Source organism: Balaenoptera acutorostrata, chromosome 17 (assembly GCF_949987535.1).
Source record: "Balaenoptera acutorostrata chromosome 17, mBalAcu1.1, whole genome shotgun sequence".
Taxonomy (NCBI): Eukaryota; Metazoa; Chordata; class Mammalia; order Artiodactyla; family Balaenopteridae; genus Balaenoptera; species Balaenoptera acutorostrata.
Window position 1 is genome coordinate 16,435,801 of NC_080080.1, and position 24,703 is coordinate 16,460,503.

General features: G+C 38.3%; 1 protein-coding gene across 8 annotated transcripts in view; it reads right to left on the reverse strand.

Annotated features, from left to right (window-relative positions):
- Positions 1–1,070: 1,070 nt before the first annotated feature.
- Positions 1,071–24,703, reverse strand: part of TBC1D31 (TBC1 domain family member 31) — a 67,073-nt gene continuing 43,440 nt past the window's right edge. For 7 of the 8 annotated variants that reach the window (XM_007188848.3, XM_057532299.1, XM_057532298.1 and 4 more), the window contains 10 exons: positions 24,435–24,614; positions 22,576–22,808; positions 22,155–22,307; positions 21,001–21,136; positions 15,727–15,819; positions 13,001–13,141; positions 11,724–11,918; positions 10,759–10,897; positions 3,608–3,700; positions 1,071–1,869 (listed from right to left, as the gene is read on the reverse strand). In XM_007188848.3, coding sequence (XP_007188910.2) covers positions 1,736–1,869; positions 3,608–3,700; positions 10,759–10,897; positions 11,724–11,918; positions 13,001–13,141; positions 15,727–15,819; positions 21,001–21,136; positions 22,155–22,307; positions 22,576–22,808; positions 24,435–24,614 — 1,497 coding nt within the window. In that variant the 3' untranslated portion in view covers positions 1,071–1,735. The remainder of the gene's footprint in view (positions 1,870–3,607; positions 3,701–10,758; positions 10,898–11,723; positions 11,919–13,000; positions 13,142–15,726; positions 15,820–21,000; positions 21,137–22,154; positions 22,308–22,575; positions 22,809–24,434; positions 24,615–24,703) is intronic. The other variant, XM_057532297.1, reaches the window with a different exon arrangement.

Sequence of the window (24,703 nt, forward strand, 5' to 3'; positions counted from 1 at the left end):
ACTTTCACTGGATGGATGGAAACTTTTTTTTTTTTGGAAACTTTTTTAAAAAGTTTAAAATATTATACTACTATAAAAGAGAGTGTGTGTGTGTGCACACGTGCGTGCAGTTTGCAAAACCAATCTGAATGGATGTAAATTCTAGTAAAAGAGGACCTGAAGTAGAGGTCAAAAACGGGCAATATATAGCTGATTCTGGCTGGCAGAATCACAATATTTTAGAATTCAAATTTTTTTTTTTCATTTATTTATTTAGGCTGCACGGGATCTTCGTTGCAGCAGACGGGATCCTTTGTTGCAGCACATGGGATCTTTAGTTCTGGCACGTGGGCTTCTTAGTTGTGGCATGTGTGTGGGATCTAGTTCTCTGACCAGGGATTGAGCCTGGGCCCCGAGCATTGGGAGGGCAGTGTCTTACCCACTGGACCACAAGGGGAGTCCCTAGAATTCAAATACTTTAGGTGAGCAATTTCTAGCTCATCGAAGTGGCCATCACACGGGAAATATTTTATATCCTGTGACTTTCTGTTGCCACATACACACACCAGCCTGGCCCATGAAGGTATGCTTCTAACAAACTGACAAAGAAAATGAGGCTGATGAAAGTGCTCTTGGGAAACCAATGCCTTGCATAATGATGGGGTATTTTTTTTGTTTGTTTTTCCTGATGTAATCTGAGGTGTTTTTTTTTTTTTTTGGCTGCGTTGGGTCTTTGTAGCTGTGCGCGGGCTTTCTCTAGTTGTGGTGCGTGGGCTTCCCATGGCAGTGGCTTCTCTTGTTGCGGAGCACAGGCTCTAAGCACGCGGGCTCTAGAGCGCAGGCTCAGTAGCTGTGGTGCACGGGCTTAGCTGCTCCGCAGCATGTGGGATATTCCCGGACCAGGGATCGAACCCGTGTCCCCTGCATTGGCAGGCGGATTCTTAACCACTGCGCCACCAGGGAAGTCCTATAATGGGGTATTCTTTTAGGACTTTGGACAAAAGAGAGCATTTGGCTTACCATAAGGTTATGCTTTGTGCCAAAAAAAACAAAAAACAAAAAACTACAAAACACTCGTACGTACTCTGTGCTGTGTGTTAAGCACCATACCAGGAACTTTATATACATGATCTTATTTAATCTTTACATCAAAGACCATGTGCTGTTTCTACTCTCCCTTTAGAAATGGGTTCAGGGAAGTAATTTGGCAAGATGAGGAAGCTGGGAGCAGCCCTGTTGTGGAGCTGAGCCAGTGCCGTCAGGAGAAGAGGAGACAGTGGCCCGGGTGCTGTTGTTGGTACGGCGGATCGCTGACGAGGGGAGGACCAGCTGCTGGGGGCAGAGGGGCTGTCAGGTGGGCCTCTCCTCACTGCTTGTGCTCCGGCGCTGCCGCTGAGTTCAGGCTCAGTCCTGGCTGCACAGCTGTTGAGGTGGTGTCGTGTTATTTCTCCGTTCATCTTTAAAATAAAACCTCACCAACTAAAGTTCCTGAGGTTTATGCTGGTCCTTGCAACCTGATAGGGCCTAATACAAAGCTTTAAAAGCTTCAAATTTTTTTTTGTTGTGAAAAGTACAATAAGCCATTTACAAGTCACAAAGCACCAAAATTAAGGAGAACACATAATTTTTATACGCACATAATTTTCATACAAAAGGTTGATCTTTATAGGAATTTAAAATAAATAATCTGAAAATCAGTGTCACTGATTGCAAAATAGGCATCTCGCTCTTTGACCCTCTCAAGGTGACCAGCCTCCTAAGTAGCCAAAAGATGAGGCGTCTGACATCTGTTCCGAGCCTGGGTGGCGAGTCTCTGGCGGAGATTTCTCACTCTCTCCATAAGATCCCATTCCATGGTGTCCCAACGTGTTTTTCTTTGGTTTAATGAAACTTGAAAACAAAATTTTAAATTAACAACAGTTAATTTTAGCAATGGTATAGTGTTTAAAGGTAAATACGTTGCAAAAAATCAATAATGAAATGAATATTCTAAAAACCAAACTTCTTAAACAAAAAGCCTAACATATTACCTGCCCACGTGGTTCCATTGTACAAGTCAAATATTTATTCGTTGAATTGAACGAATGCTATCAGAGAACTTATCTGCTTTTGGTTAGCTTTTTTTTTTTGATTTGGGAATACAGATGACCTTTTAAATTAGGAAGAAAGCTTGTTTAAGGGAGAATTTGAGTTCTTTGCAATAGTAAGTTTCTTCACCACGGTGCTTATTGTAATGAGAAAATTCCAAGGTGCCAAAATTAATATTGTGAAATGTACACCATGACCACTTCTCCTAAAGCTTAAATAAATAAATCAAGTGCTTTTTATAGTGGCCAACACAGGGAGAGTCCAGAATCAAGATGAGAGCATTACGATGTGTCCAAGTGTAACAGTCATTTCACATTGATTTAGAGGGGCTAGTAAATACTGGAATTCAAAAAAGAAGCATCTTAAAAATATACTTCTCTGAAACTTAGTTACATATTCAAATAGCTTCAATTTCTGAAAACTGTTTTTCCCCCAAGGAATAAAACATTTATGCTTTTCTTATTTTGCTGCCAAATAAGAAACCTGCCAAATGTCCTCAACTGGATTTTGAAATTTAGAACTATCTAGTTAAAAAGTTCTGACGTGTCAGAATAGAGAACAGTTGAGAATCTCCTGTCCTTTCATTTGACTTACACATGACTTTTGGTTTAATTCACATCCTGAAACAGAATTTAGAGATGCACATAAGAGTATGAGTTAGCAAGGATATTTTATACAACACTGGAACTCATGACTTGTTATCAGGGATATTTCTTATAAAGCTGGTCTTTTGGGGACATTATATACAAATCTGTTCTTCTAAAAGAACTCAAAACACATTGTTAAATTCTGCTTCATTTATATGACAGTTTCACTGAAAAAGTTGGTTGAAATACAGTCTAACAGAGTTTCCAGTCCCCTCCCCTCCTTTTAAAAACAAATCAAGTACTTTACTGGGGAAACTGTTAGCTCCTTTATGGGCTTAATGCTGTGACTGCATTTCTGTAAGATGTTTCCATCCCATCTCTTCCAGAAATAAACAAAAACCTCCAGTTAATTAAGTCAAGGGATCAAAAGGCAACTAATCAACATGCAGCCACTTGCCCTCAGCAGTTCTGAGCGAGCTGGCCCCGCAGTCCGTCTCAGGGCCCAGAGCAGACACATGTTTCCAATGGTTGTTGGAGGGAACTCGGCCCAGAATAAGAGTTGAGAAAATTCAAATATGTAATAGCTTTGAAAACTAATCCTGAGATTTTCTTTTCACGAGGATGTAAAAAAATAGTCATGAATATCATTAATTTAGTGAGTGACGGACTTCTATTGGAGCCTCCAACTCTGTTTTGGGCAGCAGTGCTGGTGCTAGAGAAATAGTCGCACTAATGATATTTGGCAAGCTTTCTTTACTTGGGGTTCGAACTGACCCAGTTTTTCTCCCCAGCTGGAAACTTGAGAATCTTGCTGACTCCACTTTAGGATTTCCATGATCAATGCCCTGGGAAAATGGTCTCAACATGCTACAAATATAACTTAAGCCACAATCTTGCTTAAATATTGCTAAATCGAACATGACAGAAGACATCTTTCTTGTTTGTTGACTTACTCTGTGTCAAGGACTCCATTTCAGAAATGTCTTTTAACTGTGAGGTTCTGGGCAAACAGCTTGAGGCGACCCATTCATCTTGGCACCTGGGCACTATGTTATAAAAGTGAAAAAATAGAATGTTTGGGAGTGGATAGAAAGCCATTATTAATTCCAGACGGTCCCTAGTGAATTAGAATTGCCAAGGATAAAAAGTCCCTTACTTTTCTCTTCTGGGAAGAATGCTGTCACCAGTCAATAGGCAAGGGAAGTACAGTTAGAATTAAGAGCTGAGCTGAAGGTTTGGTGAAGTACTTTAAAAACACCTTTAGCTACAACAAAAAGCCAACAAACAACTGAAAAATACAGGTGTTAGTATAGAGATCCCAAACATCTGTTGGGAGAGACTATGAAATGTGATTAGCAAACCTTCCTTGAGAACAACTGTGAGCTGATCACTACCAGCTTTAACCAGGCAAGGCCTGATCACAATATACAGCGGACCAGAAGCAGCGATAGGCAAGTTCTGTTTTTTTAAAAAATATTTTTATTTTCATTATTTATTTTGGCTGGGCTGGGTCTTAGCTGCGCCACATGGCATCTTTAGTTGCAGCATGCGGGATCTTTAGTTGCGGCATGCAGAGTCTTAGTTGCAGCATGCGGGATCTAGTTCCTGACCAGGGATGAAACCCTGCATTGGGAGCATGGAGTCTCACCCACTGGACTACCAGGGACGTCCCAAGCGATAGGCGAGTTTTACCTGGACTTACTAGAGTAGGAAGCATGGCAGTGTTCCACACCTAACCGGTGCCGCCTCCTATTTTTTTTAACATCACTCCCCTCACTTCAAAATTTATACTCACCCCTCAGCTGTGATTGTACTGTTTCCTAACTCCTACAGCTTTACATCCAATAAGACATCAGAGTCTTTCTGATTTTTTCATCCTAATGTCACTTAGGATGTCCCTTCCTTTCTACTCCCATCACCAGGATCCAAGCCTCCATGAGTCAGGTCCAGACTGCTCGGGTCACACTGACTCATGAAGATGATGCCTGCCTTTCACCTGGGCTCAAGAGCTTCAGCTAATGGTTTTTGTTTTGTGTGTGTTTTGTTTGTGTTTTTTAAAATTAATTAATTTATTTTTTAACATCTTTATTGGAGTATAATTGCTTTACAATGCTGTTAGTTCCTGCTTTATAACAAAATGAATCAGCTATACATATACATATATTCCCCTATCTCCTCCCTCTTGCGTCTCCCTCCCTCCCACCCTCCCTATCCCACCCCTCTAGGTGGTCACAAAGCACCGAGCTGATCTTCCTGTGCTATGTGGTTGCTTCCCACTAGCTATCTATTTTACGTTTGGTAGTGTATATATGTCCATGCCACTCTCTCACTTCATCCCAGCTTACCCTTCCCCCTCCCTGTGTCCTCAAGTCCATTCTCTACATCTGCATCTTTATTCCTATCCTGCCCCTAGGTTTTTCAGAACCATTTTTTTTTTTTTTAGATTCCATACATATGTGTTCAGCTAATGGTTTTAACTCATCGTTTTAGCTCAATGAGTCATTAAGATAATGTGACTAATTACCAAATGATTAATTTGAACTGGTGTCAGGGAATGGAATATAAGAGTCATCTTAAAACATTTGAAGGGCTATCATGGTAGTAAGCGTAATCTGCATTGCTCCAGAGAATAGTTTTTTTTTAAAATTGTAGTTGATTTACAATGTTGTGTTAGTTTCAGGTGTATGGCAAAGTGATTCACTTATGTATTCTTTTTCAGATTCTTCTGTATTCTAGCTTATTACAAGATACTGAATATAGTTCTCTGTGCTATACAGTAAGTCCCTGTTGTTTATCTATTTTATATATAGTAGCGTGTATCTGTTAATCCCATACTCCTAATTTATCCCTCTCCCCCCTTTTCCCCTTTGGTAACCACAAGTTTGTTTTCTATGTCTGTGAGTCTGTTTGTTTCATAAATAAGTTAACTTGTATCATTTTTTAAGATTCTACATATAAGTGATATCATATGATTTATCTTTCTCTGTCTGGCTTACTTCACTTAGTATGATAATCTCTAGGTCCATCCATGTTGGAAATGGCATTATTATTTCATTCTTTTTTAAGGCTGAGTAGTATTCCATTGTATATATGTATTACATCTTCTTTATCCATTCATTAGTTGATGAACATTTAGGTTGTTTCCATGTCTTGGCTATTGTGAATAGTGCTGTAATGAACATTAGGGTGCACGTATTTTTTCGAATTAGAGTTTTCGTCTTTTCTGGATATATGCCCAGGAATGGAATTGCTGGGCCATATGGTAATTCTCTTTTTAGTTTTTTAAGGAACCTCCATACTGTTCTCCATAGTGGCTGCACCAATCTACATTCCCACCAACAGTGTAGGAAGGTTCCCTTTTCTCTACACCTCCAGCATTTATTTGTAGACTTTTTTGATGGCCATTCTGACCAGAGAACAGTTTTTAATGAGAGGGTTTACAAAAAGAAAAGCAGGTTCAGCTTTACATAAGGAAGAAGCAACTTTTAAATAAAATACTGGCAGAAAATGGAATGAGGTAACGAGCTCACCAGCTCTATTAGTGTTCTGGCATAGGCTGGATAAGCACTATTGCAATGTTGCAGAGATGACTCACATATCAAATCCTTCCAAATCTGAGATCTCACAGTTCCTTGTCTCTCATCTGTCCTCTTAAATCCATCCTGCCCACGGCTGTTAGGGAGGATGAATTAAATGCCGTCTTGTAAATATCAGACAGCCAATGGTTCCCCCCCCTTTGCTTATAGCAACGTTTCAAACACTGCTGAGCAGATTCACCTGTGAAACTTTAAAACAAAAATCTAGCTTTCCGGTTGTTTTTTTAAATTATTTATTTACTTTTGGCTGCATTGGGTCTTCGTTGCTGCACGTGGGCTTTCTCTAGTTGCGGCGAGCGGGGGCCACTCTTGGTTGCGGTGTGCGGGCTCCTCATTGCGGTGGCTTCTCTTGTTGTGGAGCACGGGCTCTGGAGCGCAGGCTCAGTAGTTGTGGCACATGGGCTTAGTTGTTCTGTGGCATGTGGGATCTTCCTGGACCAGGGCTCGAACCCATGTCCCCTGCATTGGCAGGCGGATTCTTAACCACTGCACCACCAGGGAAGCCCTTTCCCTTTGTTTTAAATCTACGGAATTAAATGTGAGGTCCTGACTATGCATTTTTTTTTAAATTTGTAATGTATCAAAAAATTGCCAGTCACTGGCTAACTGTAACAAATTTGAACATATAAATAGTACAGTAAAAAGTGAAAGTTCTTTTTTCTATACTTTTTTGCACTGCAACTTGCTTTTTTCCTTCATTTAATGTATTTATTTTAAAGCCCCAAAAGTGATTCTTATTATTTAAAATTAGTATTTATTTACTGAAGTGGTATTACCTGGACCTCACAAAATTCAAAAGGAACAAAAAGGTACAAACTAAATTTCCTTCCTTTCCCTAACCACGTTCGTTGCCCAGGAGGCACGCCGGGCACTCCGTCTTCTGCAGGCCATTCTGCTCTGCAGCCAGGCTCGTGAACAGGATGAAGCCACTGCTCAGCCTGGCACTGAAGGGCCCCATCACCTACCTCCTTCAGTGGTATCTTTAACCATCCTTGTACAGAAGCTCTCTGCTCCAGCCGGCCCAACCTGAATCACCACGACAGGCAAGTCTCTGCCACTGATTAATTACTTTTAACAAGTTCTGTCTCATGCAAGGAGTTCATGGAGGCGTTTGGTTGGGGAATCCACAAAAATGATTATGGGAAAGTGCTGTGTGTGTGTGTACGTGTATGTGCATGTTTCTGGGAGAGATCCTCAGAGAGACCCACAGACTGTAAGTGGTTAGAAAATGGTGTAATATAACGTTAGAACTGTAACAAAATTTAAAATCGCCTAGTCTATAATCTTCTCATTTTACAAATGAGGAAATTGAAGACCAGTAAACATTTCTTAATAGGCACAAATGAAACACAAGTGGGTAAATAAACTAACCAGAGGTACACAGCTTACCGACTCTGGCTAAGATTATTTAAACTCTGTCTTCGTTTACCCTGAGGCTGGGACTAGAACCCGGTGTTCCTGACGTCCAGCCCGGGCTCCTGCGCCGTGAAATCCTCCCTCCCTGAAATGTCCTCCAGTTGCTCTAAGCTCTTCCCTTTCTTCAAGGCCCAGTCACTTTAAAACCTGGTCCAGTGGCCCTACCTGGCAACCAGCATTTACGAATGTCATTAAAAAAATAAGTTTCACTGAGATAATTCACATACCACAAAATTCACCCCTTTAAAGGGTACAGTTCAGTGTTTTTAGTATACTTAGAGTTGTATCATCATCACCACTAATTCTAGAACATTTTCATCATCCCCCAAATAAACGTCTTACCCACCAGTGGCCCACTCCCCTACCCCTCCCACCCACAAACCACTAACCCCCTTCTGCCTCTACAGGTTTGCCTATTCTGGACATTTCATGAATAGAATCATATAACATGTGGCCTTTTGGTCTAGCTTCTTTAACTTAGCATAAGGTTTTCAAGGTTCATCCATTGTGTAGCATGAATCAGTAGTTAATTCCTTTTTATCGCTAAAATTCCATTGTATGGATATACCATATTTTGTTTATCCATTCCTCATTTGATGGATATTTGGGTTGTTTCTACTTTTTGGCTATTATGAATAATGATGCTGTGAGCATTCAATGTACAAGTTTTTGTAGGGATATGTTTTCAGTTCTCTTGGGTATATACCTAGGAGTGGAACTGCTGGGTCATACAGTCTCTCTACATTTAACCTTTTGAGGAACTGCCAGACTGTTTCCCAAAGTGGCTGCACCATGTCACATTCCCACCAGCACTGTTCCAATTCCTCTGATTCTCGCCCACACTTGTTAGTGGATTACATCCATGCTACTGATCGTGAAGTTGTCTCTCACTGTATATATATTTTTAATTTTAATGTTTTCCCATGTGGTTTTGATTTGTCTTTCCCTAATGATTAATTTAAGCTGAACATCTTTTCATATGTGTATTGGTCATGGTATATCTTCTTTGGAAGAACTGTCTGTTCAAATCCTTTGCCCATTAAAAATGTGGACTAATATAAGACATCACTCACTATTCAGCTTCAGTTTAAGTTTATGGGCCTGGGATTTTAGGGGCAGCGAGGGTCATTCAGATTGTCCAGAAGGTTCTATTTTCTGGGAAACAATAAGAATTCCTCCCCATTGTTAATAAAGATTGACATTAGGCACAAATTTAAATAAACGATCTGTCATTGGCACACTCATCTGTTTCCTACTTCCTGGTGCCTCGCTTCTAGGCTCTGAGTGACAAACCAATGCTGAGCACTTCCAATCAATATGCCATTTTCCTAATTATAGCTGATTATCCTCCAGTTTTAGGATTAAATGACATGGATTTAATTTATACACCCTGATTAAGGCAATGATCAAATCCTTACACATTTGCCTTTTGAAAAATGAATGATTATTAACCAAACTATCTCTCATTGGTGAAATTTAGGAACGTTGAAAAAACGTAGATGGCATGGGAGGAAGACACCATGGAGGCGGAAGGGCCAACATGTAGGAAGACTACGGATGCGGGGAGCTTTTTGCAGTTTCTTTCCTTTTTCAATTTCTAAATTTGTAGGTTCTCCAAAAGTCTCAAATTTCTTTTCTTTCTAATGTTGGGGTAAGTGTGACAGGGTAGGGAGAAGTGGCAGCTCCAGTGGTTTGTGTCTTCTGTAAGCAGGTTTTAAACGTTTAATTTGTGACATTCTGCTCCCCACTTCCCCCAAGGGCTCCGGGCGCTATTTGGGACCTAAACCCAAAAGCGTGAGAGGTAATGAGGGGTTTCAAAAGCAGCCTAATTAAATGATGATAGCACCTAACCTCTATTTTTGCTTTTCAATTTGTGCACTACAAAAGTAATTACAAAGGTAATGCACAGAGCATTAGTCATAAAAGCCCAAAAGCGGACACAACCCAAATGTCTATCAATTGATGAACGGATAAATAAAATGTGGAATACTCATACAATGGAATATTATCCTGCATTAAAAAGGAGTGAAGTACTGATATATGCTACAACATGGTTGAACCTCAAAACATTATGCTAGTGAAAGAAGTCAGACACAAAGGACCATGTAGCATATGATTCCATTTATATGAAATTTCCTGAATAGGCAAATCTACAGAAACAGGGGTAGATTAGTGGTCGCCAAGGTCTGGGGGGAGTGACAGGAAATGAGGAATGACTGCAAATGGACATGGGGTTTATTTGGGGGTGTGAAAATGTTCTAAAATCGATCGTGGTGATGGCTGCACAACTCTGAATACATTTTAAAATATATGGTAATATAATACTATTGAATTGTATATTTTTAATAGGTGAACGGTATGGCATGTGAATTACATATTAGTAAGGCTGTTATTTTAAAAAGTAATACATACATTTTATAAAAGACTGAAACAATACAAGATATAGTAAAACAGAAGTTCCCTGTATCTGTACTCTATTTTAGAATTTTAAATTATTATTATTATTTTGGCTGTGCCATGGGGCTTGTGGGATCTTAGTTCCCCAACCAGGGATTGAACCCGGGCCACGGCAGTGAAAGCACTGAGTCCTAACCACTGGACTGCCAGGGAATTCCCAAGAATTTTAAATTAAAATTTTGATTTTTCATTGAATGCCACTGTAAGCCTTGCACCAAAACCTAATGTTTGATTAGATCCTATAATAAGTTTCCTTGTGTTACTTTAATAAACTGTTGTTCTGAGGACCAGCTATTGGCAAAGCACACATTTTTACTAAAATTAACTAGAAATAGCACTTTGGGAACAAATCATAGTCTAGTACATTAAGGGGATGCCAAGGACCATGGAATAAAACAATTCTACAGGATGGTTGAGAAATTTTTCTTGGAGTTTTTTTTTTTTTAAACAGCCCCACCTCCTCATCCCACTCTTCCTGACCAAAAAGTGGTAACTAGTGATTACCTTTTAGCTGAGCAATAATTTGGCTAAAAGTGCCAAAATACATCTCAAGGATTTATCCATGCTAAGAGACCACAGTTAATGAATCAATGTGTAACACCATGAAGGGAGAGAGAAGCATTCACGATGCTCACCTTTATGGTACGGATGTTGAGCATTTTCTAAAGCATCATGTGTCTCATTCTCTAGCAACCACCTTCTAGATGCATCTGAAAGAGCAGCAGCTTTCTTTTCTGATTTCAAATGAAAGTCTTCTTCTTCAGCTTCCTCCCACTAAATTCAAATAAATGAAAAAAAAATCACATAAAAATTGTGCTAATGCAAGTTCCTATAGTGAAGTAGCCCCTTTTGTTTCCTCTACTTTATATTTCCAAGGCACGTAGGATTTATTTGGTATTAGGGAATTTGGGTGCCTGTCTTGGCTCAAGGCTGTTGAAGAACCTTGAAAGCAGAGGCACTTCTGATGTCCCTACCACTCAATTCCTCAGAGTGCCATACAGGTCCCAACTGTCACTGAAATGACAATTCATTTCAATACATTTCAGATCTCAAATCTTATGGGATTGAGTTTTTAAAATTAATGGATGGTAAGATATCCTTGAGAATGAAAGACATACTCCAGGAAATAGTGCAGAAAGGTTGAAGGGGGCAGTTTTTCTGATGACCTTGGAGCCAGGATACCAACCGTGGACTGCCCATCTCCAGACTTTTCACGTGAAAAAGAAAAATACTTCTATCTTGCTTATAGTTACTGTTATTTTGGTTTTTGTTACTAGTAGCTACATATAATTCCTAACTGTTCAGTCTTTTACGTTGCTAGTATAAAAAATTAGGTAAATTAAAGTAGTAATACTATACAATCAGCTAGAACAAATCCACGAGGTTGGGAAGTTGAGACACTAATGTAACTGAGAAAGACACTTAGTCATTCTTAGGTGGCATCAACATTGGACTTCTCTGAGCACTACCTATTAAAATTAGATCATCTTTAAGATCTTTTCAAACACAAATTATGTGGTTTGATGCTATTGCCATTTGATTATGTACTATTTCAAGATTTAAATGATTAATAACAAGAAGTTTGTAACACCATTCTTACCTTTTTAGCTTCCCCCTCCATCACTGCATTTAATACTTCCATTTCTTTCTTTCTGTTTTTCCGAAGCAGTTTGGCTACTTCCTGGTAACATTCATTTCGGTGTAGATCATCGCATCTTTGTTTATGTAAAGCTTGAATTCGCCAGTCAGTATTTAGACATGCTTGTTCAGCTTTTGCCAAATTTTCTTCAATTAACTAAGAAAAATTCGTAAATTTCAGAAACAAGATTAGACTACATAAAATATGGTATGTCCATTCAATGTATCCAAGTGTCCAGGACAGATGTTCACAACCCTGGTTGCATATTAGAATCACCTCAGTGTTTAAAACAAACTGATGTCCAGGCTCCACCACAAACCAACTAAATCAATCTCTTTATCAGCTGGATATTGGTACTTCTAGAAAGCTCTTCAAGTGGTTCTAATGTATAGCCAAGGTTGAGAACTTCTAGGCTAAGGGATGGGTGGAATTAAACAATTCCCATGTTTCAGTCCTTTGAAAAGGAGTCAGAAGAACCTATTCTTACAGACTGGACAAAAGCCTATAAGGAAAAAAAAGGGGGGAGGGGATATTCTGAGGGGGGAAGCCAAGGGACAGAACAGAAGGTAGGGAAATCTTACACTATTCCTGGCTTTTGGAACTGGGCCAGGCCCTGCCACAGACCCATTTAACATTTCGTTAAAGGGATAATAGACAAAGTTCTGTCCTGAAGCCCCCAAATTCTATTTCCATTCATTTAAACCAGCATTTCTGAAAGGATACTCCACAAGAAATTCTATAAAATAAGTTTAAGAAAATTTCTTAAAGATTCACAATGTGCCACATCCTCAAATCTGGCATGGAAAAAACCTAACTTTAAGACAGCATTTTCAATACTTGTCATCCCCATTTTACTTAATACTAGTTATTGATATTCTACAGAATACACTTTGGAAATGCTGGCTTTTATACCAGGCAGAGACATGATGTTTTGCAACTAATCCACTCAGGGATAATTTCGGAGACTTAACAATGTAGGGCACTAAAATTTATAAAGTTATTTCCTTTGTATTTTCTTCCAAGTCTTGAAATTCTCAGAGTATAAAAGACACATGTATATGGCTGTCAGTGAAGTAAGTAACCTCTAAATAAAATAATGTGAGTTTCTAGGAACTGTGATAACTGAAGCAAAGAAACAAATTAACTTTACAGAGTTCAATATTAAATTCCTCCTTTTAAAAGAATGGCAGATGGTAATTCCTCCTTCTGTAGATACACTAAATTTATCATATTTTTACCTTCTGAGTTTTTTGGTTCTGAGTTTGATCTGTTCCTATCGGTCTATGAAACATGTGTTCTTCAAGATCCACTTTTCGTTTATAGGCATCTGCATCTTCTCTCATTTCTTTTGCAATAGCTTCTTGATTTCTAGAGAGATTCTGTTAAAGAAATCATTTGTAAAAAAAAAAAAAAAAAAAAAATCACCAATCCATATAATAATGATGCTGGAACACAAAAACGTCTTTGCTCTTTTTCAGGATACCAAAACTGTAATCATCTAATTTTCAAAGTAAAAAGCAAACAGTGGTGACATCAATGGAAATAAGAGTAAGGACCTCTGAAAATTCATCTATAAAAGCACTGAGATCACTGGCAAAACAAACTTCTTCAGAACTCTGGAAATTAACTGAAGGCTTACAGCAATCTGGGGAGCATTTATTCATGAAAATGGCTGAATCTTAGTAAGAAAGACGAACTTTATGGCATTTTAAACTTGCATTATTCCTATTCCATGCCACCCCTAAGCTCTGCCATTAGCTTTGAAAATCATTAGCCTGGCAGCTGATAGAGGGGACAAAATGGAGTTGAGGTCCTTCTAACTCCCATTCCCAGAGAACTGTCATCATCTGACTTGGAAGACCCCACTTTCAAGGCTGTTTTCATTTGACCTGACTCATAACTCACCTATAGCCTTCTCCCTGGGGATGTCTGCTGGAAACAATCAGGGGAAACTGTTGAACATTGTGACTGTCCAAGGCAGTGGATCACAGAGCAAACAACGGGCCAATCAAAAAGCTTTGTAGGAAAAGCTGGGGAATCAGATACCTATAGGGGGCTTTGAAATGCTCCAACAGATTCCTGGGACTTTAGAAGGCCGTGTGCATGTGTAAAAATGTGCACGTGCCAAGGGCTGTGTGAATGCTCAGACCTGAGGAGGTCCTAAGCGCTCAGCTCTGGTGAACTGAGGTTTTGCAAAATTAGGAAGTGAAATCTAAGAGAGTTGTAAACTATCTAACTGAGCTTTGAAAGTGTGCCCGAACATGATGCACACGGTGCCTCTCGGCAAAGACTAGAGGTTTTTACTGGTTCAAGGGATCTAAGGAAATCTCTGTCTAGTCACCAGGCTACCTGAGTAGAGACTTCAGTGGCTATGCATGACAAAGAATACTTTACAGAATAATTCAGATAAGTCACTAAGCAAAGAAACAACAAGAAACCCTGGGGAGAGAAGAGAATGTGGTTTCCAGAAATGTCCTATTACTTAAAATAGCTAGTTTTCAACAAAAAATTACACGATATAACAAAAAACAAGAAAGTATGGCCCTACATGCTTTAAACAGACATTAACCACATGATCTCCAAAGAAGATATAAAAATGGACAATGAACATATGAAAAGATGCTTGATATTAGTCATCAGGTAAACAACAAATGCTAATTGAGGAACATTCTACAATATATCTGGCCTATACACTTCAAAAGTATAAATGTCATAAAATATAAAGACAAGACTCAGGAATGGTTCCAACTTAAAGGAGAATGAGGAGACATGACAACTAAAACAAATGGATTAGCTTAGATTTTCTTTTGCTATAAAACACATTTTTAGGAGAACTGATAAAATGTGAATACGGTTCATACAACAGAGAATAATATATTAATTTGCTGATTTTGATAATTGTACTGTGATTATGTAATAAGGATTCCTTGTAGAAAATATACAATGAAGTATTCAGGGGTAAAAGAGCATCATGTCTGCAACTTACTCGAACAGCTCAGGAAAAAAATGTGTGTGTGTATAGACAGAAAGAGAAGGATAATGCAAATTTAGCAAAATGTTAGTATTTGAGAATCTGAGAGAAAAACACTTTGAAATTTTTAGTATTTTTCTTGCCAATTTTCTGTTAATTCTGAAATCATGCCCCCAGGGCCACCACTCCACCTCCCCCGCAGAAAAGATAGTAAAAAATAACCTCAAGCTTAGTTCAAATGAATGAATTCTAATTCAAAATCATAGGAGACTTAGTGTAAATTCCTGGGGCTCAGATTTAGAAAAAGTTCAGTGTAGAAACTTAAAGTGTTGTAGTTATGAATGGATGCTATGTTTTAAATCTTATTTAATGTGAGCAACAAACAATCATATGCATGTTACCTGTTACATATTTGTAATTATCACTAATTTCAAACTCAGTCTGACTTTAAGAGGGCTGAAGGAAGTGAAAACATGGTTTCAACATTAAATAAATGAGTAACATAATGCTTTTCCCCAACAAAAGATATCTACAGCAGTAACAAAGTTTCCTTTTCCAGTGTCTTGGAAACTGAATTATACATGCTAAAGTAGGTACTTACTGATTTGATTCCAGAAGATTTAAATTTAGAGTGCTATACAGTTCTTATCTGACTTAACCTTGTAGGATCTTTGTGAAGTACTGGGTTAATTTTGCAGTCACTATTACACAGATACAAGAAAACTTAGTAAGTTAGTAAAAGATCCTGAGGCAAAATCTGGGGCTTACATCTGGTGCTTCAGACACTAGACTAAGTTGTTAAGAGAAACATGAATTAAAGAATTACAACAAACTGTGCATTCAGACATTCTGGCTACCTTACAATCCTGGATAACACTATACTCTTCTTGAAAAAAAACAAATAAAATGAACATTAAAAAACCTTGAATAAATTGTCTAAAAAGAGTTCGTACAAACTCTGCTTTTCTTATATTGGCAATTGTTGATTTATACCTTCTCATAAAGTCTTTTTTGTGGTTCGAGTTCCAGACGTCTCATTTCTAGGTCTTTGGCTGTGGCAGCAATTTCTCGATCTCTCATATGTACCTACGGCCAAATAACAAACTATGAATACCAAAAATAATTTACAAAAATATTTTTTGTTTAATAGATTTAGTAATCTTGTAATATGAACAACCCGCTAAATGCATTTAAAATAATAGGTATTGGGTTTTTGAAACCAGAGTAATTGCCAATCTATTAACATTCACTGTGGAATCTAGAAATAATGTCTGAGTTAAAGTTAAGCATAATTTTCTAAAAAAGAAAACACAATTACCATATGCTCATCTGCCCAGACTGGGAGAACAGATGGCAGTTCTTTCCATATTACATTAGCCATATTATGAGTTAGAAAAACTTGAGCAATTTAAATTCACAGTGGATAAAAATATAAAATGTTTTATCTTATTCGACATAACATTTATTTAATGTTCTTTTTGATTAAACTTCTATACTTTTCTAAATTCGGTTTGGCAACTAGTAATTTCAAGTTAAAATTTACTGTGGACTGTTCAACCTGTATGTGCCCTGCTTGGATTTAGCCAATTTAAAGTTCACCTTTCTCAAAATTTGATTACTTGGGAGCTTTTCACTCCTATACACTAGAGGATTTGGATCAGGAACTCTTTAGATAGAGACTCCGGGGAACTGTCTTAAATACTTGGCTGCCTAAAATGCTCATTCTTTAGGAGTGAGAATAACATGATATGTGTTTCAGAACAAAACAAAACAAACTATAACCCATGAGGCATCTAACCTAATCATTTCATCCAACCAGTAAACGGTTAATGATTGCATTACTACTTACATGCCTAAGGCAAAATGTTAGATATTGTAGACAAACTATCAAATACATATAATCAGAGAAACAAACAGTAAAAATGAGAATATAGTGGAATGTGCAAGGACATGCATCCAAGGAGTAAAAAAACCACGGACTGAAAACCAGTTCAACTTAAAGAGGTTCCTGAGAAAGCAGTTAGCTCAAAGGTGGGGACACTTGAGTTGATGAAGCAAGAGTAGTTATAATGCTAAGAGGTGAAGGAGACGTTTGGCATAGCAAATAATGCTTTTTAGGAATTTCAATTACAGAAGCTCTTTTGCTCATGAATTTTCAGAGATACAAACAGCTATGTACCAGAGCAAAACAGATCAACTTTGCTTGCTACTAACAGATGTCTGTGTCACTTGTACATGTCACTTTGGACTCAAGCAGTCTTTCCTGCTGGGGCCTGAACGGTGAGTAGAGAAGCTTCTGCTATTTAGCAGGGTCAGAGCTCATGATCAGACCAGGGAGATGGAAGGGCAGGAGGCTGGAAGGGGAGGCAGAGGCCAGATCGTGCCACTGAAAGGACTTGGCAGGATTCTTTCACCAAAAAACTACCTTCCACTATCTCAGAGGGGTTTGGAATAAAGAGATAGAGTTCTGGGCTTCCTTGGTGGTGCAGTGGTTGAGAATCTGCCTGCTAATGCAGGGGACACGGGTTCAAGCCCTGGTCTGGGAAGATCCCACATGCCACGGAGCAACTAGGCCCGTGAGCCACAACTACTGAGCCTGCGCGTCTGGAGCCTGTGCTCCGCAACAAGAGAGGCCGTGATAGTGAGAGGTCCGCGCACCGCGATGAAGAGTGGCCCCCGCTTGCCGCAACTCGAGAAAGCCCTAGCACAGAAACGAAGACCCAACATAGCAATCAATCAGCTAATCAATAAATAAATCTTAAAAAAAAAAAAAAAAAGAGTTCTAAGCCTGAATTACTTTTGGAGAAGAACATAGATTTTCTAGAATAATGAATTATCAACCTCATTTACTAGATGAGATAGTTAAAAGAAATCATGGATTTAAAAAATCAATTTAAAATTAATTGGCTTTAAACAAAACAAAGTATTATCTCATGCTATAAAAGAGATAATAGATTATTAATATAGATGAATGAAAATCTTAAGAAAAATTTAAATATTTACTACTTTATCAAAAGCAAGTTTGAAACTCCTTAATTAGTTTACAAATTCAATGCAATCCTAAAAAAAATTCCAACAGGATGGGGGGATTCAGAGAGAGAGAGGGAGAGAGAAAATTTTCAGTCTATTTGAAATGATAAACATTTGAGAATACTGAAGAAAACTCTTTAAAAGGCACACTAATTGTGGTAATTAGGCCTACTAATTAGTAAAACATTACACAGGTGTTATTCAAACAGTGTGGTACTGGCTTAGGAATAGACAGCAAAGGAGATCAAGTTTATAAGGGAACTGAACATTTAATAACCATCAGCTGGCAAAATGACTGCTAATATTCAACAAATGCTGCTGGGAAAATTGACTTGCCTTTGGAAAGAAGTAAGCTTGGTTCCTAACTCATTCCTTACATTCAATTTTCAGACACATCAGGGGCTGGCAAACTTTTCCTGTAAAGGGTCTCAGAGTTAAATACTTTAGGCTTTGTGGGACGTAGTTTGTGTCAGCTATTCACCTCTGCCATTGTAGTGTGAAAGCAGCCAAAGAAATATGTAAACAAATAAGTGTGACCGTTTTCCAATAAAACTGTATTTATGGTCACTGAAATTTGAATTTCATATGTTTTAAAAAATTTAATTTTCATGTCATGTATTATTATTCTTTGATTCCGATTTTTTTTTAACCACTGAAAACGTTAAAACCATTGTAACTCACGAGCCTTACAAAACAGGTGGTGGGTCAGATTTGCTGGCACACAACAATCTGCTGACCCTTAGGGACTTCCCTGTGGCACAGTGGTTAAGAATCCGCCTGCCAATGCAGGGGACACGGGTTCGAGCCCTGGTCCGGGAAGATCCCACATGCCGTGGAGCAACTAAGCCTGTGTGCCGCAACTACTGAGCCCAAGCTCTAGAGCCCGCGAGCCACAACTACTGAGCTCGCATGCCACAACTACTGAAGCCTGCGCGCCTAGAGCCCATGCTCCACAACAAGAGAAGCCACCGCAATGAGAAGCCTGCGCACCGCAATGAAGAGTAGCCCCCGCTCGCCACAACTAGAGAAAGCCCGTGCGCAGGAACGAAGACCCAACGCAGCCATAAATAAATAAATAATTAAAAAGATAAAGATTAAAAAAACAACAGAAAACTACAGAACTAGAAGAAAATAGGCATAAGTGGTAATATAACCTTAAATGGGAAGGTTAATAAATATGACAGAAAACCTAGAAGTCATAAAAAACTAATGAAGCTGGTTATCCAAAAATTAAAATATTTTACATGATGAAAAAAAGACACTGCAAACATTCTTAGAGTCAAACACAGACTGAGCAAAACATTCTCAACAGACAAAAGGATTAATGCCCTGACCCTATGCTGTGAGGCAACCACTATAGCCACATATAACTGTTGGGTCACTTAAAATGTGATTAGTCCTAATTGAGGTGTGCTACAAGTACAAACTGATTACTAGATTTCAAAGACTTAGTACAAACAAAAGGTAAAACATCTCAATGACAATGTATACTAATTACATACTGCAAAGATAATTTCAAATATACTGAGTTAAATATTATTAATTTCACCTGTTTCTTCTTACTTTTTAACGTGGCATTAGAAAACTTAAAATTACCCATGTGGCTCACATCATATTTCTATTGGACACTGCTGCCCCAAATGATAAAAGAGCCTGTGTAAATTGGTAAGAAAAAGAGTAACTTGGTAGAAAAATGGAGAAACGATTTAGATATGCAATTTTTAGTTCTACAAATGAAGATAAATAAATGAAGAGACAGTTAACATCACTAGCAAAAAAACAAAAAAAAACCAGAAAACAAAACCATTTTTCACCTATCACCTATCAGACTGGCAAATATTAAGACTGATGCACTCCAAATTGACTAGGGTATCGGTACTCTTATATTCTTTTTTTTTTTTTAAAGGTTTTTAATTTTTATTTATTTATTTATGGCTGTGTTGGGTCTTCGTTTCTGTGCGAGGGCTTTCTCTAGTTGTGGCAAGTGGGGGCCACTCTTCATCGCGGTGCGCGGGCCTCTCGCTATCGCGGCCTCTCTTGTTGCGGAGCACAGGCTCCAGACGCGCAGGCTCAGTAGTTGTGGCTCACGGGCCCAGTTGCTCCGCGGCATGTGGGATCCTCCCAGACCAGGGCTCGAACCCGTGTCGCCTGCACTGGCAGGCAGATTCTCAACCACTGCGCCACCAGGGAAGCCCGGTACTCTTTTTTTTTTTTTTTAAAGGATTTTCTTATTTATTTATTTATTTATTTATTTATTTATTTTTGGCTATGTTGGGTCTTCAGTTCGTGCGAGGGCTTTCTCCAGTTGCGGCAAGCGGGGGCCACTCTTCATCGCGGTGCGGGGACCGCTCTTCATCGCGGTGCGCGGGCCTTTCTCTATCATGGCCCCTCCCGTCGCGGGGCACAGGCTCCAGACGCGCAGGCTCAGCAATTGTGGCTCACGGGCCCAGCTGCTCCGTGGCATGTGGGATCTTCCCAGACCAGGGCTCGAACCCGTGTCCCCTGCATTAGCAGGCAGATTCTCAACCACTGCGCCACCAGGGAAGCCCCAAGCCCGGTACTCTTATATTCTTAAAATACCTAAGTGGATTCATTTTTGGAGGACAATCTGGCATACCTTGGAATTTATTCAACAAAAATATGTGTGCAACTACTCAAAGATTTGTACCGAGAATGTACAATCTAGCAGTGTTTCGTACAGCAGAATACTGCAAACAACCTAAATGTCCAACAGCAAAGGATTAGTTAAGTAAACTATGACATGTCCATATAATGGAATATTATGCAACCATAAAAAAAGAGAAAGATATATAACCATTTTAAAATAATTTATCTCTGGGGATGAAATGAGAGAAGAGTGGAGAAGGTCCATTTTAACTCCATATATTTTATAATGGAAATCTTTTTAGACTGGCGATGTGTAAATTTTTATATTAAAAAGGAGCATTTCCCTTCACAATTAACTTCATGGTCAATTGATACTTCTCTAAAAGAAAGTCATCAAGGACACTCGTCAACTTTACTCATTTTCCTGGCATTTCTAAAATATTTAACCATTAATGAAATATAAAAGAGAATAAGAATAGCTGGGGGTGGTGGTGGGGGGGAATTACATGACACTAAAGGGACTATTTAGTATCCCTTGTGAACTCTAGGAATAATATTTAACTTGAAGGTGTTCGTTACATTTAAATGAGAGTTAATGGAGATAATGTATGAGAACTAAGAATAATAAACCTTTCTCTCAATTTCATCATCCAGTCTTCTTAGCTCCATTTCACGCTGATCTTGCTGAGACTGCAGAAGACGCCTTCTTGCAGCATCTTGTAAGTGCACTTCCTTTACTTTCAACTCTCTTTTCACAGCAGCTAGTCTTAAACACAAAATACATCAAGAAGAATAAATAAAATCATTTCCCAATATATATTTAAATGGAAAAATACTATGTTTCACAACAATGAAAGGCCTGCCCCCGATTTTGGTCCGCTTTCCCAATTCAGCTGGTGACATCATAACATGGGTTTTTATAATATAGAAATGAAAATGCTCAACTACAAAACAAGCCTGCATTCATGAAAAGGACAAGTCCACACGCAACTGGCTATTTCTTCATACTCAGAAATTCTCTTTAACAGGTCTACTACTCAGATCACCTCAGTACAATTAATATCCTTTATCTGAGAAAAGAAGGCCCCAAAATACTCCGATGTTACCAAAGATTATGTATGCTTATTCTTCTCGAATTTTAGAAGGCTAATGGCTCAGTTCAGTAATTTTTTTTTAACTCACACCAGAAATCTGTTTCATAAAGTCCTATCCAAAAATATGAATCAACAAACACTTACAGAAGTGATTTTCCCAACAATCAGCCTTAGTCTCAATGCTTATCCCATAATCTTAACTAATTTAAACATTTTGCCTTATTAACGTATTATTCAATAAGCATTTAATACTTCTTTCCCTGTCCTCCAAAGTATGAAATGCGCAATGAGAATCATTTTATGTTTCATTTTCAGGTCACACAGATACGTTTAAAACACAATTTAAAAAATTATACTCCACTAAAGACAATTTACCCAGCACTGTGTTGCAAGGCACTTCTGCCCACTGTAAAAGGTACCTTAGATCTTGTATTACTTCTGAATAATCAGAGCACGTTATATTATACTCAGTATAGCTTTAGAATTACATTTTACTATATGCCAATTTTTTAAAAAATGTATTATAATTTCTTTTTATTAGCTTAAACATTTGCGTAATGGAAATAGCAGAGCTGGGTAATACTATATAAAGTGCAACTATATAATTATATATAATTTCACAATAATGAAAGAAATAAAAATTATTAAAATAACTCAGATGTCCAGCTTTTTTCAAAGTGTTAAACATACTTCTGTCTTTGCTGTATCATCTTCTCCTCCTCTTGTAAGAGCATTTCTCTCCTTGTTTCTTCAGCTTTACGAAGCAGTTCCTGTGTTTGGTACCAACCTTCATCTTCAACTCTTTGCTGGTCTACTTCAGCTTGCATGTCTTCAACTACCTGCCTAGAGTACATAATATTTATTATTATAACAAAACGCAAATGAGAAAACTGAGTACTTTAAGTCCAAGAACAACCAAAACTCAAAATGTATATACCTGATTAACATGTAATTGTTTTACTTCCATATGCAAGAATATCTTTAAAGATATTTCCATCCTTCAAACTCTAATTTTATACAACTTAATAATTTACATGTCTTTTTCATAAAAATTTTGTTTATATTTATAATAGATTTTGTTTTTATCAAAGAACAACCATTCCATGATTACCTCTCTCTTAAGGAATCCAATTGATCATTCCTTATTCTTTCTCGTTCCTGTGTCTGATAGTCCGCAATAAACTTTGGATATTGATTAAATACTGGGTATTGCCCTTTTGTCAGTGCCACAAAAACATCAAGCATGCTGTCTGGATGAATATCAGCGGGCGTGGTATCCATGAGACGATAAACTTCTCTAATTACAGCACTTATATCCAGGTTATTCCGATGGTGAAAAAAAAACTGTAAGAAAACTTCGTGTTTAAATTGAGATTTACCTAGTAAAGCAATTAAGGCAGAACTAAAACGAGTTTAAACATGTAAATGTGAATTTATCTTTAAGAGGATTTTTTTTTTGCCAATTCACTGAAGCGTTTCGTAACCCAAGTTTTAAAATGAAGATCCAGTTTCATATTTTAAAAAATAAATTTATACAACCATATTATGAAATTTTGAAAGAAAACTTTTAAAATTTTAACTCAAAATGAAGGCTTCCTTTATAATAGAAGACTGCTTCGACAATGAAATAAATTCTTCTACTGGAATTTTTTTTCTTCAAAATCCAAAATAAGTAAATTCAAAACTAAATTAGTGGGCTTCCCTGGTGGCGCAGTGGTTGAGAATCTGCCTGATAATGCGGGGGACACGGGTTCGAGCCCTGGTCTGGGAAGATCCCACGTGCCGTGGAGCAGCTGGGCCCGTGAGCCACAGTTGCTGAGCTTGTGCGTCTGAAGCCTGTGCTCCGCAACGAGGGAGGCCGCGATGGTGAGAGGCCCCCACTTGCCGCAACTAGAGAAAGCCCTCGCACAGAAACGAAGACCCACAGCCATAAATAAATAAATAAATAAATAAATAAATAAATAAAGGAGGCGACTGTTGTAATGACTTAAAAATTCTAAAAAAAAAACAAAAAAAACTAAATTAGCCTTTGAAAATAACCTTGGTTTTTAAAAAATATCTGACATGTTTCCACATTATCTTGTTCTGCTGGCAGATCCAAATTCTAATATATATACACACATACATACGTATATGTACGCATCTTGTGATCATGAAGTAAAAATGAAGTTTAATTTGATAGGAACCACAGAATAAGTAACAAACAAACAAAATCAACTTAATTCATCCTGTTACCAAAAGAACCTCTCCCTTTAAAAACTACCTCTAGGGGCTTCCCTGGTGGCGCAGTTGTTGAGAATCTGCCTGCCAATGCAGGGGACATGGGTTCGAGCCCTGGTCTGGGAAGATCCCACATGCCGTGGAGCAACTGGGCCCGTGAGCCACAATTACTGAGCCTGCGCGTCTGGAGCCTGTGCTCCGCAACGGGAGAGGCCACGATGGTGAGAGGCCCGCGCACCGCGATGAAGAGTGGCCCCCACTTGCCGCAACTAGAGAAAGCCCTCGCACAGAAACGAAGACCCAACACAGCCAAAAATGAATAAATAAATAAAATTAAAAAAAAAAAACGACCTCTAATGCTTTCTTTCAGTCACTGTCCTCAAAATTCTCATAGCTACCATTCTGCATGTGTAATAAGCATCCAGATTATCACAGACCAGTTGGGTCACTGATAAGATCATGCACAGAATAAACAACTACCCAATTGTTAAACATCCTTTAAATAGGCAAAAAGCACACAACTCCAATATTATGATTCTTCTCTGAAGCTATGATTTTAGGACTACCAGTCAAGCTATAACTGACTACAGCTACGTGAGGGCCAGGACGCAGTGGTATAACTTATTCTCTGCTATATTCTTACCACCTGGCACCAGTACCTGACATATAGTAGGTACTCAATAAATAAATGGATTCTTAATGGAAATAAATGAAATTTGAGAACCACTACTTAAGAACAAGGATATGTACCTCAAAATCATCTTTAAGATTACAGTTGAGCAAAGGAGCTCTAGAACATATGTTGTAGGCCACAACAGTCATCAGGAGGAACGAAGGATGGTTGGAAAAGACATTATCGAATAATTTTAGCCACTCCTCTCTTGTCAGTACTTCCGAGAACACAGTTTCAAGAAGAGGCCATGCATACAGCTAAAATAAATAGGAAAAAATGTATTAGTTCTTGAGGGAAAAGTCATAACAGCCATTGCTAATATGCTCGTTTGGTTTAGATACTAAAA